A 17,011-nucleotide genomic window follows, 5' to 3' on the forward strand; every position below is an offset into this window, starting at 1 on the left:
TCGGATCGGACTGGCCGGTTCGACCGAAAAATCTATGTCTGGTCAGTTCGGTTGATGCTATGGACCGAACATGTAATTGACTCGGTCAACGGTAGTCAAATCCGTTGAAAACCGGCCAATTCGTGTCTGAACCGCTGTTGACCCGTGCGAGTCCATGGATGCACTTGCGGGCATTGTTGAAGGGTTCGAACAGGAACCTAATGCATGCAAGGTCTTCTCTTATGCTACTCTGCTAACATGTTTCTCATTAATATATACAACAAAAGATAATTATATACTAAATTTAAATGAATTTCATTTTTTATTTTGTTTAAACATGAATTCACATTAATACCAAGTTTTATTGTGTTATGTTTTTTTTCTCTCTTGTGTTCTTTTAAATTAAAAAAATATTTTATACTAATAATTAATTTATTATCTTTTTTGCATCATAAATTATATTTAGGAATTGATATTTGATTGTTATTAATATATTTATTAAAACATATATTTTAATTTTTAATTTTTAATTTTATTTTTATAATTTTATTTAATTATGACCGGGTCAACCGGGTGAATTAGCGACTCACCAGTTGACCCAGTGATCTAGTGACCCATGCCTCCTTGCTAGGCTTCAATAGGGAATGCCATCAAGTTAGTGCTTTCATTTGTAAATCTATGTGCTAATTATTCTATATATTATATACATACACAACTGAATTATTTTATATTTATTTAATTTAATTTTAGTTTTATACTCAATTTTTTTAATTCTTTAAAATTTATAGAATTATTAAAATAAGTATAAAATATTTTAATGTTTACATTTACATATTAAAATGTTAGTAAAGATATTTATTTTAAATTTTTTAGAGTATTGAGTTAGTATGTCTTCGAAGATTTCGACTTAGGACTAATTAGTAGGGACATATAAGCATTACCACTAAATTTCACATGATAAATTAATGGAGGGACATGATGTGTTCATCATTTACTATCTTGAAGGACCAAATTGGTACTTTATTTTTTTTTTCAAGGGCTAATTAATCTGAAGTCGAAAATTTTAAGGACCTAATTGTCACTTTATTCAATTTTTTACTATTTTATATTTTTTATTTACGTACGACCGGTTCTATCGGTTCAACCAGTGATTCACCGGTTGAACCAATGACCCAGTGACCCAATAACCTGATTGGTTCGATCACTGGTTCGGTTCTGACAACTATGGTTAGATGATTATGTTTCTTCATTTAATGAGTATGCTGTGAAGACAATCTCAAAGGGGGTATTGATGAAGAAGCATAATCGATTTGAAGATAAGTGAAAGAGCTAGAGGATAGGTTGATTGGATTAAAAAATCAATCAGATAAATGTAGATTAAAAATAGGTGAAAATAGATGTCTGAGTTTAGGATGTAGTGTTTTTGTATTTTTTGGTGGAGTTGTGATTACCTACTTGTTCACGACAATTTTGTGGAGAACTTGATGAATAATTTTAGATTAGCCAAGAGTTTTTTGTAATGGGATAAAATCATGTGTTTTAACACTCTTGAAGTTAAATGAAAATGAATTATTGTTATCAATGTTCAAAGTTTCTTCCCCGAACTTAATTCAAAATTGTGCAGTAAATATTTGTACATGTAGCATGGATTTAACTAATTTCATATAAAGCATACAAGTTCATATGTTATATTCATACTGATACTTACAAGCTATTTATCTATTCATAGTTTAAATAGCATAGCATGGGCAGCAACATGGCCCTAAATAAAAAAAACTAAACAGCCAAAATACCATTGTATCACTTCAAGTCTTAAAGATGCAAATTAGACATCCAAAATAACAAAACAACAATTCACATTTCTATAACCCTATTAACATTATCAATGGTGCTTAAGAAGCCTAAGTCCTGGAGGCCTAAAGTCGGGTGTAGGCACAAATTTAAGAAGTCGTGATGTAGTAGCCATCGTCTCTGTAGAAATTGCACCATTCTTGTTTCTTGGAGTTGTCATATCAGCTATTGGCCCAATGCATTAGTTCTGTGAGTTGTGAAGTCTCAGGTTTGAAGCTTGTGAAAGTTGAGATTTGAACCATAACGTTGGTACTGGTGCTGGTACGGGTGAGGGTACAATACATGGAGCTGTGGGCTTAACAATCTGGTGTTTCTTTCTAAATGGTCTAGGATTGTCATTGGAGTTTTCTCCTGCAGCTTGTTACAAGTTTACTAAATTAATTAACTGAAAGTGTCTATGAAGTTGATATGCAATAATATACAGCATCAAACAGATGTTTTAAAAATGACCTTCTCAGCTTGGGGTGCAGATTGTGACAGTGGAATTTTTTCACTGAGATTGGGCCATTGCTCCAACTCTTATAGAATTTTGGCAATTTCTTCTTGGCTTTTCTTGCCTTGGTCTGTGACAAATTAAAGAGTTACAGAGAGCAAACAACAAAATAATATAACATATCTATTCTTATACATTGGACTCACCACAGAATTTAATACTGTCCCTCCTTTAGTGGTATTTTCATTGACATTGGTGGTGTTGCCACCTTCCTGTGCCTACTCAGTATATTTTTGTGATTAAGAGTTTTACAGTAAAGACCTTTCGTTTTCTTGATTAAAATTATGGTGCATTGTGAATGCTTTAACTATTAGTTTATTATGTCCTTAATTAATTTTTGTTACTATTAGTATTGAGAAAATCATAATAAAAAAGCAAATTCTATACATACATTTATTGTACATAATTTGTGGTCTAATCCTATACTTAATAAGCAAGCAATATGACCAGGACTGAAACCAACAAGATTTCAAACTAAACCAACAAAGTCATCCTCTTGCACCTTCAAATTATAGTGCAGCTTGAAGGTTTCAACTATAAGAATGTTAAAAAAATTTTCCCTATTATTGTTTGAAATTTTATAGACTCGAATTATGTACATACGTTTACCTCTACACATATTTTCCTCTTTGTTTACACATATGTATCCCATTAGTCTGGAAAGCTCTGAAGCAGTGAGTTTTCTCATTGGTTTCCTAATGTTTGTCCCTACATTGTTTATCTATACCGGTATTGAAGTATCAGTTAATGTTAATTCAAAACATACACAATAGTGTTAGTTGGGGAATAATATCAAATAGATGAAATGCAGAGAAAGAAGAGAGCTTACAAGGATGTTGAGTTTCCCTTGGAATTGAGAACACGCAGAGTCCATCAGCTTCTCCCTCTTATGAGGAACAGAGACATCACAAACAGAGCCAATAACCTCAAAACCAGAATCATTTTATTAGATAAGAGACTTAGTGAGCTCAGCTTCGTTCTTTGCACACGCGTGCACTCTTGCTCCAAATCCAATCAGTTCCTCCACAATGGCATGACTTTTGTTGACGAAAAAGTAAAGTATTGTGTTGTACTAATTTCGGACAAATGATGCAGATTATGAGATTATCAGTTTAATACAACAGATTAGGTCTCAAACTAAACAGAATCAAAAGCAAAAAAACAACAACACAACAGAAAATGCAGCAGTAACAAGCTAACAACAACAACAACATCACAAAAGATCAATGAAAATCAAAATACACAATAACAAAAAAGAACCAGCATTCTTTGTTTCTTCCCATTAGAGCATGAACTAGATCTAAAAGTACAAAGATGAAGAAAAAAATCTAAGAAGATTAAGTAGATTACCTATTAGAAGTGACAGAGATGGCGAAACTAAATTGTTGAAGCTTGCTGAAGGCAGCAACAACGGCGTTGCTTGCTGAGGTGAGGAGATGAGCCAGATTGAAAATCAGATCCTAGAAGGCAGCGACAATGGTGTTGCTTGCGATGGTGCATAGATGAATGACGGCAGTGAGATGAGCGGTGACAAATCTTCATATCGAAGCCAAATTGTTGAAGCTTACTGAAGGCAACAACAATGGAATTGCTTGTGGCGGCGAGGAGATGAGCTAGATTGAGAACTAGATCCTATAAGCTCGTTGAAGGCAGCGACAATGGTGTTTCTTGCGATGGCGAGGAGATGAACGATGGTGATGAGACGAATGCTGACAAATCTTCAGATTGAAGCCGAATCGTAGAAGCTCACTGAAGGCAGCGACAACGGCATTGCTTGCAGCAACGAGATGAGCTGCAACGAAGGAATGAGCGACAGCGAGGAGTTGAATGACAAATCAGTGGAAGATGAACAATGGCAAGAAATTAGTTAGAGGTTATCCACAAAAAACGCCCCCAAATTATTTATAAGATGTGCACTCGAATTTTAGTATTACCAAGAATACTTTTAAATAATTTAAAAATATAATAATAATATCTAACATTAAATATATATTTTTGAAAAATATTTTAGAGATTGAATTTTGATGTAATTTTTTGCAAGTATAATTATAAAAATAAGATATTATTATACATAAAAATTGGTAATTTTTCGGTAAGTATATATTTTTTATAATTTTTTTATTAATAATCAATAATACTTTTAAAAAATTACAAAAAAAATATATACTTAAAAAAAATTAACAAATTTTAAGAATAATAATATCTCATTTTTATAATCATGTTTGCAAAAAATTACATTAAAATTCAATTTCTAATGTATTTTTTGAGAAATATATATTTAATATTAGGTATTGTTATTGAGTTTTTAAATTATTTAAAAAATAAATAATAAAATTCGGGTGCATTTTTATCGGCGTTTTTTGTAGTTAACTCCTTTCTCATATGCAACATGCCAACAATACTAATCACACTCTCATATAATCATATGCAACATCACTCAAGTTAAAAAAAAAAAAATTTATGGCGATTTCAAACCGCCACAATTAACAAAAGCAACCACAAAAATCATGAGCATTATGGCATAAGTTAGCACCACTGAAATTAACAAACATAATGATAGTTCTTTAAACCTGCCATAAAATTAGTGTCATTTTTACTAATATTTTTTGTAGTACTAACTTGTGTGTTCTAGTTCTCATTTATATTCCACAATTATAGTTTAAGCAAGTTCAAAAGAAAGTTTTAACCCAAATCAAATGGGATGTTCCTATAAAAAAATTATCTTGAAAGTTTATTATTTTAATCTAGTACCCTAATTTTTTTAAAGGGTTGGTTGAATGAAAATTAAAATTCTAAGTTCTTTACAAATCTCAATCATTTCATGCATATAGAGAAAATTATCAAGATTACATTATCACATGTTCATTTATACACAACTAAAATAACAATAAAAGATATATACAAACCATGCTAAATAAAAATACAAATAAAGCTCTAAATTATATAGAAAACAAGTAAAATACAACTACTAAAAGAAAATTTAAAGTAACCAAATAATTAACAAAAAATCTAAAAGACATAGCAATAAGAAAAATAAAATATGAAAATATTTGAAAAAAGCATTTTTACAATTACAATTGCCGTTTTAAGCCATTTCACGCTTAAATTTTGCCTAATCTTCTGTGGACTTTCTACGATTAGGGATGCGAAAACTTGAACAAATCGCCAACTTCAACTGGTGGATCTTCATGCTGTTGTGGTGGAGGAAGAGGTTTCTTCCTTCTTTATCTATCGTAGCATTTTCCTTCTTCTGCTTTCCTTTTTGCTTATGATAACTCATCTTAAAAAATATAAAATAGAATATAGTAAGACGAATAAATTTAAAGACAAGGGATAATATATTGTTGGAATGAGATAATAATCACTAAAATGAAGTGAATTTATTAGTTTGTGATATTAGGAAAAATAGTATGTGAATTCTAAGTTTGAGTTTTTCTTGTGCAAAAATCACCTTTGGATGCTACTTTGAGTTTTTTTTTTTTTTGTGTTTTTATGATTATAGGTGAAATTCGGAGTAGTTTGGAGAAGTGTGGAGCAAGAAAGGAAAATGTTGGCAGCACCCTCCCTGAGCGCTAAACACTCACTTGGCATTTGGCGCCAGCAAGGGGCACAAGCTAGAGACGCACGCTTCCCCATTGGCGTTCAACGCTCATTCCTGAAGTTGAACGCCAGCAGCAGCCCGTTTCACACCTCTTTGAGCCTCTAAGTGGATTTAACACTTATTAGTTTTATTTTATTTTCTTTTTATAATATTTATTTACAAGTAATATCTTTTAGGTCAAGAATTTATTATGAGGTTAGTATTTAAAAAAAAAAGATTAACCCTAATAGGGGTTCGAACATAATCTTCTTCCTTTCGCACTTTTTAGAACTCTGTTTTTTTTGTAAGTTATGAGCAACTAAACCTCCTGGTTAAGGTTATGAATTCTGTTTATTTCTATGGATTAAGATTATTATTCTTCTATTTTAATTTATGTTTGATTCAATTCTAAGGTATTGTTTTTGCTTTTAATTTTATGAACTGGGTGGAACGAGAGTATGACCCTTTTCTACATGAGTTCTTGTGATTCTTGAAAGAGTTATCTTGCTTGAACTACAGCTTGAAAACACTCCTCCTAAATTGCTAATAACATTAACTAATTGGGATATGTGACATAAAATCCTGTTAGCTTTGGGTAATTAGGATTTTTGTGGCGTTAAACTAGTTTTCTGAACTAACCCTCTAATCGGAATTGAGTGACCACAAAGTGGCGTTTGATGAAGGTTAGGAAAAATTAAATCACTAAGAGATTAGGGTTTAATCACTCATGGTTTGCCATAGAATGAATCATTCATTGTTAAAATAGTTAGTAAGACGTTTTAATCCGGAAAGATAAACATCTCCAAGACCTTAACTGTTTTCTCATTATTGTTTTACACCAAACTCTTATTTGCTTTCTTTATTTGCTATTTTATTGTTTTATGCGTTTACAACAACAACTCCCTTTTTACTGTTTGCCTGACTAAGTCTAATAGGATAACCATTACTTGCTCAGTCCGACAATTCTCGTGAGATCGACCTTTACTCATCTGAGGTATTACTTGGATGACCCGGTGCACTTGCCGGTTAAGTTGTGCGAGTTCTAATTTCGCGCACCATGTTTTTGGCGCCGTTGTCGGAGATTGTTTGTGATTGACAACTACCAGTTGTCTTGTTGCTTAGATTAGGTATTTTTTATTAGTTTTTGTTTATTTATTTCTCGTTTTAATTTTCGATTCTCCTTTTGTTTATTCTCCTTAATTTTCAATTTTATCTTTATTTATTTTTCTCTTTATTTTCGAATTTTGTTTTAGTTATTTTATTTTCATTTAATTTTGGATTTTAAATTTGGTGTCCCTTTAGATATTGTCTTTTCTTTTCAAAATTTTTTTATTTATTTTAATTTATTTTTAAAAATCCTTTTAGGTTATTTGTTTATCTTTGTTTTTGAATTTTTTTAGTTAGTTACTTATTTTACTTTACTTTAGTTCTTTTAGGATATCTCATTGGGAGTTCTCTATACTTTGATACAGAGACTCCCACTTTTTCTTTGCTTTTTGTTGTTTATAAGCAAGAAAAAGAACAAAGAACCCCTTCTCAAGTTTGATTCTGAACCTAAAAGAACCTTGAGACGGCATTTGCAACAAGCTAAAACTTACAAAGCTAGAGAAAATCCCAAGGAAACCTTGAGAAGGAAGCTGAACAGACCACTATGACAGCTAATAAAGACAATTCGAACGCTGAAGAGTAAGAAAGGAAGGTGCTTGGCTCATACACTGCACTCACATCTGACTTCTATGGGCGCAGTATATCTGTACCTGCCATTGGTGCCAACAATTTCGAGCTCAAGCCTCAATTAGTTACTCTGGTGCAACAGAACTGTCAGTTTCATGGACTCCCGCAAAAGGATCCCAACAAATTCATATCCGACTTTCTGCAAATCTGTGACATTGTTAAGACAAATGGAGTAAACCCCGAGATTTACAAGCTCATGCTCTTCCCTTTTGCTGTAAGGGACAAAGCAAAGCTGTAGCTGGATTCTCAGCCCAAGGAGAGCCTGGACACATGGGACAAGGTGGTCACTGAATTTTTGACCAAGTTCTTTCCATCCCAGAAGTCAAGTAAGCTTAGAGTGGATGTCTAGACCTTCAAACAGAAAGGGAGAGAGTCCCTCTATGAGACCTGGGAGAGATACAAGTAGATGATTAGGAGATGCCCTCCCAACATGGTTTCAGATTGAACCAAGCTGGAAATCTTTTACGATGGCCTCTCTGAGATGGCCAACGTGTCACTGGATCACTCCGCAGGTGGTTCACTACACATGAAAAAGATGCCTGAAGAGGCAAACGAGATCATTGAGATGGTTGCCAACAACCAGTACACGTACACTTTCGAGAGGAACCCTGTAAATACTGTGACTACTCAGAAGAGAGGAGTCATGGAGGTGGACACACTGGATGCTATTTTGGCACAGAATAAGCTCATGTCCCAGCAGATAAGTATGACTTCTCAGTACTTGACCGGGATGCAAGTTTCAGTTGTCAACACACAAGATGTATCCTATGACATGACTGGGAGTTTGATTCTTTTTAGTAATGTTGGATGTTTCTTCTTTTTAGGTTTTAAATGATTCTATTTCTTAGTTTTAGAATTTTATTTCTTATGTTTTAAAAAATAATATCCAAAATTTAACAGAAAAACATCTAAAATTATTGAAAAAAAATTCAAAATCTAACAAAAAATCAAAATCGTTAAAAAGAACATCTAAAATCATAGAAAAAACATTTGGAACCTCTAAAATTTAAACATCCGAAATTTAAAGGTATTGTTTGTTTCAATTTACTTTTTAATGTACATTCCCAGAAAAACATATGAAATCTCTAAAATTTAAACATAAAAAATCTAGGTATAAAAAAAATCCGAGATGATGCCTTCGTTTTTAATAGCTTACTTTTCATTTGCTTTTAATTGGACATTCCTAGAAAAATATCTGAAAATTCTAACATTTAAATATCTGAAATCCAGAAATAAAAAACATCCAAAATTATGCCTTTTTTAATATTTTGCTTTCATTTATTTTTAGTCGTACATTTTCAAAAAAAAAAAACATTTGAAACTTCTAAAATTTAAATATTTGAAATTCAAGTAAAAGAAACATCTAAAATAATGTTTTTTTTTACCATAATTAAAAGACCTTTTATTGCGTTCAAATTTTGGAACTTTTTTGTTAGGTTTTGAAAGTTCTTTAGAATGATTTTAAATGTTTATTTTTATTACGTTCTGAATGTTTTTTTGTTAGATTTTAAATTTTTTTTTACAATAATTTTATATATTTTTTTGTTTATTTGCGACCCAATTAATAGTTAGTTATTGTCTACTGATACTCGAGCTGGTTAACTGAATTGTTTTTAATCCTTGCACTAAGTTAGTTATTGTTTACTGATACTCGAGCTGGTTACTGAATTGTTTTTAATCCTTACACTAAGAATGAGGACGCCCATTAACAAAAAAGAGAAAAAATATTTCCACTTTCGGGAGAAAACTCGGGTACAAATTCATACTCCCGCGATATTTATCGATACTAGACTTCCCCTTATACAAAATAAATTTAACAAGGTGAGACTTCATGTGCTAGTTAATTTGATTTAATTTCTCGATCATAAACTTAAAAGACAACTGTTACATGATTGAATAACATTTTTCCTGGTATGAATTTAGTCGTGTGTTAGTTTCCCCAAGGGCAACAAGCAACTAAAAATTGGGTCGAGGGGAAGGAAAACTCTTGAAGATATAAAACACTTTTCCTTCTATGGTCAGAACTCAGAACCAACACACAAGCACCCGCTTCATGTTGAAGACAGAGACTAAAGCAACACTTGAACACTACAACTCTACTCACGAGTCAGTTGATTTTGCATTCACACCTAAGACCCTACCTGACTTATTGTCATCAGGGTTAAACTCCGGTTCAGAAATACTGATTGCCGAACACTCCTCAATCTGATATTCCCTCTCGTCATCCAGTGGTTTCATATACGAGCATGATCGTTCCTCGGTATCTACATTAGGTATAGGCTCATGGCAAGAACCAAACGGCAACTCCATGGATGTAGATCCGGGAGGTTGTGTTCTCATCTGCACCGATCTCAAAAGTGCAGCTCTTCTCAAATCAGCTGAGTGGCATATATCACTTGGAGATGATGGGAATCGGCCCTCAGAATCTGACCCTCGTTGGCGAGGCTGGGAGCATGTGACAGCCAAGACGGTTGAGCTATGCGACGCAATTGAACTACTAGAAGGTGCTGAAGAGGATGCATTCTGTGGTTTTTGGTACCTATATGGAGAAGAAACTGGACTGCTTGGAAGACTGTCCAGTTGGGTCGGGCAAGCGTGCAATGGGGTCTCGCAAAACCTCAAGTCATCTGAGTCTTCTGACATAGGTGAATATTGCCAAGACATATCATCCCTGAAAGTAAATTAAACAAAATTTATTTGAAACATTTGCTAGAAACAGGAGCATTGAAGATATTTGCTTATACAAAAGGCTGCTTGTAGTTCACTGTTGCTGCAAGAGAGTTATCATTTTCTATTTTAAAAAATGTCTACTTTTATACCTTTTTAGTTTTTACAGTAAACTATAGAGAACAAAAAAGAACACTGGGACAACATCACAAAATAGTAAGACAGAATTAGAGGATCAGGGAATTTGATTCCTTTATATCTGTTGTATTTATTTTCAAGCTCAAAGAGAATCATAAACTAACACACTAGATACGGAAATGCATACATGACATTATACACATGAGGAATTGACACATTAACCCCAAATTTCCATGTGTAATGAGGAAGATCACATTTATGGAAGAGCATAATTGACACATAATCAATACTAGCATACACAGCCAAACAATATAAATTAACTGTAACTTGTTTAAAGAGCAAGTAGAAGCTTGCTCATCAATGAAACACTAACAAACAAAAAAAAAAAAACTAATCCATCAAAATAGTTGATGACAACATTCCAAGCTGGGACAATATGGTACCTATATAAGAAAGTGGCCATGATTTTTACCTAAGAGAGAACATGCTTTCAGACCTGGCTGGAGAGTCCATTAGATTATCCGGAAGAGAGTCACCAACCGTCAGTCCATTAAGACTGGATGCCATTATCTGAACAGGAAAACCATCGATTGAGTGACTCTAATTTGATTCTAGTGCATTTCATTGGATTGCAGAGTATAGATGAACAAAAGAAACATCAACGTTGACCACCTCCTGATAACATACATTCTATATGATCCAGGCAAATAATATCTTTCTAACAAAAAGGAAACCCATGAGATTGTGTTTAAGCTCAGTCATGCAAAAATGCACTGTGTAATTTAACCAAATCTAGCAACTTTTAAACAAACAACAAATCCACTAGGAATGGGCTAGTTGAGTTTATTCATGTATTATTACTGAGATTCATAAATACATATAATATCTGCTAACCAATTTGGCAATGCAATCTTATTATTCAAGATAGAAGATGCAAATGATCATCCTATTACAATTGATACAAGCAATAAATCAACAACAATGCTCATAATCTCAACCACTTCCTTATAAAACACCAACAAAAAGGTTAAAATGTATAGTTAAGATAGTGGGGAAAATGTTCTAAAAGTTATGTCAGAGACAGACCACTAAAATAAAACAAAACCATAAAAAAGAAGAAAAAAAGTCGCCAAATTTAAAAACGAAATGGATACCTCGCTAAGGTAACGCTTGTGAGAGCGAAGATTGTCAACATAAACTTCCTCTTCAGGATCTCTGGTGCGCTTTGCACTGGGCGATGATGACCCAGCCACATTTGAATCAGAACCCATTGTTGGGTCCAACTAATCTAAACCTGAAACAACAATCGAAGCCAGATAAGATGAAGAATGATTAAATAGTGAAAGTAGATTAGAAAGAAAAAATGTATTAGTATGTTGCAAAGATAAATCCTAATATGTTTTCAGTTAAACTTAAATGTAGAAAGAATAGTTAGAAATATTCTTCCAACTAGGATTATAAATTTTTGAGAATGGGTTGTTCTCTCAGAGGTTCTGAAAACCAGACCGGTCATCAAACCGCTTTAGTCACTGGTTTACTGGTTTATTGGTCTAACCAGTCAAACCGGTGGTTCAACCGAAAAAACTGTTTTAGAATAAATAATAAATAAATTATAAAGGACCAAAGATGAGGATACTCCAAGAACTCCTATTAGATGCAACAGCATTCAACATTATCATATATTCTCACACACACATACAAAGCCTTAACTCAAAGAACAACCACAGCAAGTGACTTGGAAAGAAAATGTAAACACCGAAACAATCACAAGCATACACAACATGTGAATATTATTATAGCAAACATAATAATAAAATAGCTCTTCTAATGCGTCTCCGAAAATATCCCAAATCAAGAAAACTACATAATCTGATCCACTTGATTCAGAAAGCTACATATATTAGAAAAATTAAGAATCAACTAAAAGAAAAAGAAAAGGAAGGCCTGGTTGATTTGATTCAATTGCCTGAGATGAAGAATCAAATAGGGCTGAAAAGCTGAGAGTTTAAATGTTAAACCTCAATATTCAAATAACATGACACCATTATTGTTATTATTACACCCTTCTAATGTCACAAACTCAATATATATTATAGTCCATTGACACTTGTGTATTCACAACTTGGCCTCATCATTCTGATTCATACCTTAAGTAGAAGAAAAAGCCCCAATCAGCTTTCATTACAATTTTATCCAGAGAGTTGGGGTTTTGGTTCGGAGTTCATGCCGATGATGATGACAAGGGGGATGAATCCGTGAATCAGTAACATAGGCAGTGCAAATTTTAACAAAGCTCATCACAATGATTAACAACAACAAAAAGCACTGAAGGAACAGTAAATCAGTAATATAGGCAGTGCAAATTTTAACAAAGCTCATCACAATGATTAACAACAACAAAAAGCACTGAAAGAACAATGAATCAGTAACATAGGAAGTGCAGATTTAAAATTTAAAAGTTATCAATTTAAAATTTATCATCAAATACAATCAGTGAGCAAAGCCAATCAATCAAGCACTGACTTTGCATTCTGTTCTGAATCGGTGACTGGGAAGCAACAAATTCAAGTTACAGCAAGAAATTTAACAAATCCTAGTAAAGTCCCGATTTACAGCAAAAAGGCAAATTTATTGATTACCAATTCAGCAACATGCAAAAATACAGGGAGAAGGGAAATCTGAAAAAGAGAGAACACTAAACCAAAACATTAACCAATAATCACAAAACACTAAACCTTCACCCAGCAATTACAAACAAAGCCAGCAATTACAAACATTAGCACATTATAAAACATTCCAAAACACTAAACCTTCACCCAGCAAAACCAACAACTACAAACAAAGCCATCAGTAAATTTGAACCAAAAAATTAAGAGCCATCGAGACATCAGTAACAGAGCCATCAATAACAGAGCAAAGAATTGAAAGCAACAGACTAACAGAGCCATCGAGCCATCAGTAAATTTGAAAAAAAAATTTACAGCCATCAGCAACCAGCAAATACAAGACAGATCCATCAGCAGCAGGCAATTACAATTTACAAAACATTACAAGAAAAATGGAACAAAAATTGAACAATTTCAGAACTTCAAATGAAGAAGACCACCGAACATTCAGAAATTAAAAGGAAGAAACGGAGGCGAAGAATTGAAAGCAGGGCCACTAACCAGGGTTCCATGCCGAGAAGCCAGCGAAGATGAAAACGACGTGCCGAGCTACCTGGGGAAGAGGAAGACGAAAACGACGTGCCAGCGAAGATGAAAACAACACGGGAAAGAGGAAGCAGCGGCGCCGCGGAGGACCTGGGGACGGTGGCGGCGATGAAGGGCTAGGGTTTTGCTTTGCTTCAGAGATCTCCAGGGAGTGCAAGAATGATTGGGGGAAGAAGGAGGGGGGGGGGGGGGTTGGTTCACGAATGGTTCTGCTTTTGTTTTGGTTATTTTTTTTTTTCCAAATAAACAAAACGGCGTCCTTTTATTCAATTGGTAGTCCCTTTCTTTTCCAAAATAGAGATTATAGTTCTCACTTCTCAGCACTGAAAAGCACAATAATGCATGCAGCACCATCGAAAAAGCTTTTTTGATCTACAGCAACTCTAATGAGTGCTAGGCTCAATTATTTGTAATATCTTTAATGAGCAAGAATGATATATTCAACACATTAATCCCAAATTTTCTTGTGTAATGAGAAAGATCACATTTATAGAAGAGCATAATTGTTAATTGACACAAAATCAATACTAATAATATACGCAGCCAAACAATATAAATTTATAAATTAGGGTAATGCTATGGTACTGAAATGATTTTTTTTTTTAGCACCTGCTAAAATACGTTGGACACAATATATAGGAGATGTGTTGATTTTGATATAACATGAGAAACATCAAGTGAGCCGAAATATCAGTGGACAGAATGTTTGTATAGGGAGATAATTATGCCAAATAGTGTATTAATTTGAGAGTTTAATCTTTTATAAGAATTGGATTAATCTTTTTGTTATTGTTGGACTTTTTTGTTAGTAGATGCATTGGATTGGTAATGTAAAGAATTGATCCAATAATAATAATAATAATAATAGAAAATTATCAAAATTTATTATTTTTTGTTAATATATATTTAGTTATTAATTCAATTTTTTTTAGTTTAGTTATTTTAGTTTAGTAATTCAATAATATATTTTATTTCATATTTTTAAATATTAATAAATGATAACTAATTAATAATTAAAAATAATAAATTCTGATAATTCTCTAACATTTTTCTGACAACAACAATAATAATAATTAAAGATATAGTGAATGTTAGGACTTCATCTGAAACAAAATTCACCTCCAGAAATGTCCCAACAAAATCTATTATCTCTCATCTCTCAAAAGAATTTGTCTTCCTGTCTCATTTTTTGTTTTATTCATTATTTTTTTTATGTTATTTTTAACATATAAGTATTTAATGTCTATACAAAAATTTGATTCTAAATATATATTTTTTGAATTTGTAATATAAATAATAATCTTTATATTTTATTATTTTTATTTTTTATAATCATACAATTATAAATTATTATTATAAACCTTAAATACAACTTTTATTTTAATAAATACATTAAAAAATTTTAATGTATGAATTAAAAGAAAAAATTAATTATAATAAATTTTTTATTTTAATTCATACTTATTTATTATGTATGTATTCGATTCATATGTAAATACTTAAAAATTGAGTTTACCTGATTTGATTTATATAAATCTATTTAGAACATATATAAAACCAATTTCTATTCAAAAAATCTGTATAATTTTAGTCTTTAATCAATTTATTAATATAAATTATTCTTATTTTTAAATTCAATATATATATATATATATATTAGTTTTATTTTCTCACAAATTCACTATTCTTTTAAACTTTAATGATTCATTAATAAATTATATTAACTGTTTGTCTGTGCTATTCTGTAGTGAATTCTATTTTTGTTTCAACTTTTGTAATGTAGGATGCAAAAACTTGCAAAAGAGTTAAGCATAGTCATACCAGTTAGCTTCTTCGAGAAAGCAAACAACGCACATTATAATTCAATAACCATAATTGATGCTGATGGGAGTGATCTTGGGATTTATAGAATGGTAAATGCTATGGTGGGGAAGTGATATTTTTTTCTCAGGTAAGAAAATTGCGTGGTGTAACTTCTTGTGTGACATATGAGTTTGTGTGACTACACGCGGTAAGAAAATTGCGTGGTATAACTCATTGCGTGACACATGGGTTTGCGTGACTACACGCGTAGACAGTTTCTGCTACCGGTGAATGACAAGACAAGGGGTTTGTCTGGAGTGAGTTAATTAGGAGAGTTTAATTATTGTTTTTTTTTGTTTACCCAAATGGTATCTCCCAATCCGACAGGTCAAGGACTAATCCGTCGCAAGAGCTCCATTTAAGGGTCTGCCGCTGACCAATGAGTTGCTGCATGCATAAGGTGGGGTTCAAACTCCCGACACTTGCTTAAGCAGACGAGTGAGTTGACCACTCGACCAACCCAAATTGGTTAGTTATTGAGCTTTTGGCATTTTGTAGGTAAAATTTTTGTTTTGATTAGGCTTTTTGGCATTTTGTGGGTGCAATTTTTGTTTTGATTAGGTTTTATGTTGGGTTGTTGAGTGAGGAATGAATATTGTAATCTTTTTTATTTGTAAAGTGCATCTGATCTGTTAAAATTTTTGTACACAAAGAAAGTTTTTTTAGGGTATGTTATTAGTAAAAAAAAAATCGAAAACAAAATAAATAAACATATGAAAACAGTTTTTTAATAAAATGATATTTGATTTCATTTATAGAAAGAGAATTATATAATTTAAAAATAAAATGTGTGAAGCAAAATTAAAATAAAAATTATTTCAAATTGAAATTAACATATGAAAATAGTTTTTTATTATTATTTTAAAGATCGATAGAGAGAGAAATTGATTCTAGATAACAATTCTTTTTAATTTATTGTTATACTTCTGTTTATTATATTTTGTTAGCAAAAAATAATATTGCTGTTTATGTCGAAATATACTAATTTAAGGATCACTTAAATAATAGATGAATAAAAAATAACAAGGAATGAGGAGAAGAGTTTTATTATTATTATTATTATTATGGATTGAGGGTGTAGCATTTGTGATTTAGAGTTTAGGATTAAGTTAGGATTGATGCATTTTGGATTTGGAGTTAGAGTTTGGGTATGTTCTTAAGAATTTAAGATTTCGAGTGTAAAGTTAGGAATTAGAATTTGTAATTTAGTTTGATATTTTGAAAATATTTTTAATTTTATGTTATTTTATAAATTTTAAAATATAAATTTAAAAAATTTAGTTTTTTAAACCGTTAAAGGTATAAAATTGTTATGAATTGATTTTTATTATTAATAATATAATTATTTAATTTTTCAAATCAAATTGTTCGACATATTCACTTAGTAAATAACGAGCTTTGAGAAATTATGGTTGTGGTAGAGATTCGAAGTCCCTATTCTAGTAATTATTGTTGCGTTTGTTTATAGGGACAGAATACATAGAGACACATAAA

General features: G+C 31.9%; 1 protein-coding gene, 1 long non-coding RNA gene and 1 other non-coding gene across 4 annotated transcripts; all 3 read right to left on the reverse strand.

Moving 5' to 3' along the window:
* Positions 1 to 1,624: 1,624 nt before the first annotated feature.
* LOC112705618 (uncharacterized) lies at positions 1,625 to 4,242 on the reverse strand. Its single transcript, XR_003155520.3, has 4 exons — positions 3,674 to 4,242; positions 3,153 to 3,395; positions 2,281 to 2,393; positions 1,625 to 2,181 (listed from the first exon to the last, which is right to left on the reverse strand). It is a non-coding gene; the product is annotated as an uncharacterized lncRNA (long non-coding RNA).
* A 3,723-nt stretch (positions 4,243 to 7,965) lies between these two features.
* Positions 7,966 to 8,074, reverse strand: LOC112708571 (small nucleolar RNA R71). The gene has a single exon (XR_003156424.1). It is a non-coding gene; the product is annotated as a small nucleolar RNA R71 (small nucleolar RNA).
* Positions 8,075 to 9,471: 1,397 nt separating this feature from the next.
* Positions 9,472 to 14,159, reverse strand: LOC112705619 (uncharacterized). 2 transcript variants are annotated; one of them, XM_025756493.3, is made up of 4 exons: positions 13,610 to 14,159; positions 11,597 to 11,736; positions 10,915 to 11,012; positions 9,472 to 10,308 (listed from the first exon to the last, which is right to left on the reverse strand). In XM_025756493.3, exons 2-4 carry the CDS (start codon positions 11,711 to 11,713, stop codon positions 9,738 to 9,740), a joined length of 786 nt encoding a protein of 261 aa, XP_025612278.1. In that variant the 5' UTR covers positions 11,714 to 11,736; positions 13,610 to 14,159; the 3' UTR covers positions 9,472 to 9,737. The 2 variants fall into 2 exon arrangements, with proteins under 2 accessions (XP_025612278.1, XP_025612279.1); XM_025756494.3 differs by having other exon boundaries at positions 12,590 to 13,883.
* Positions 14,160 to 17,011: the final 2,852 nt, after the last annotated feature.

Source organism: Arachis hypogaea, chromosome 8, assembly GCF_003086295.3.
Source record: "Arachis hypogaea cultivar Tifrunner chromosome 8, arahy.Tifrunner.gnm2.J5K5, whole genome shotgun sequence".
In the NCBI taxonomy this organism is placed as follows: domain Eukaryota; kingdom Viridiplantae; phylum Streptophyta; class Magnoliopsida; order Fabales; family Fabaceae; genus Arachis; species Arachis hypogaea.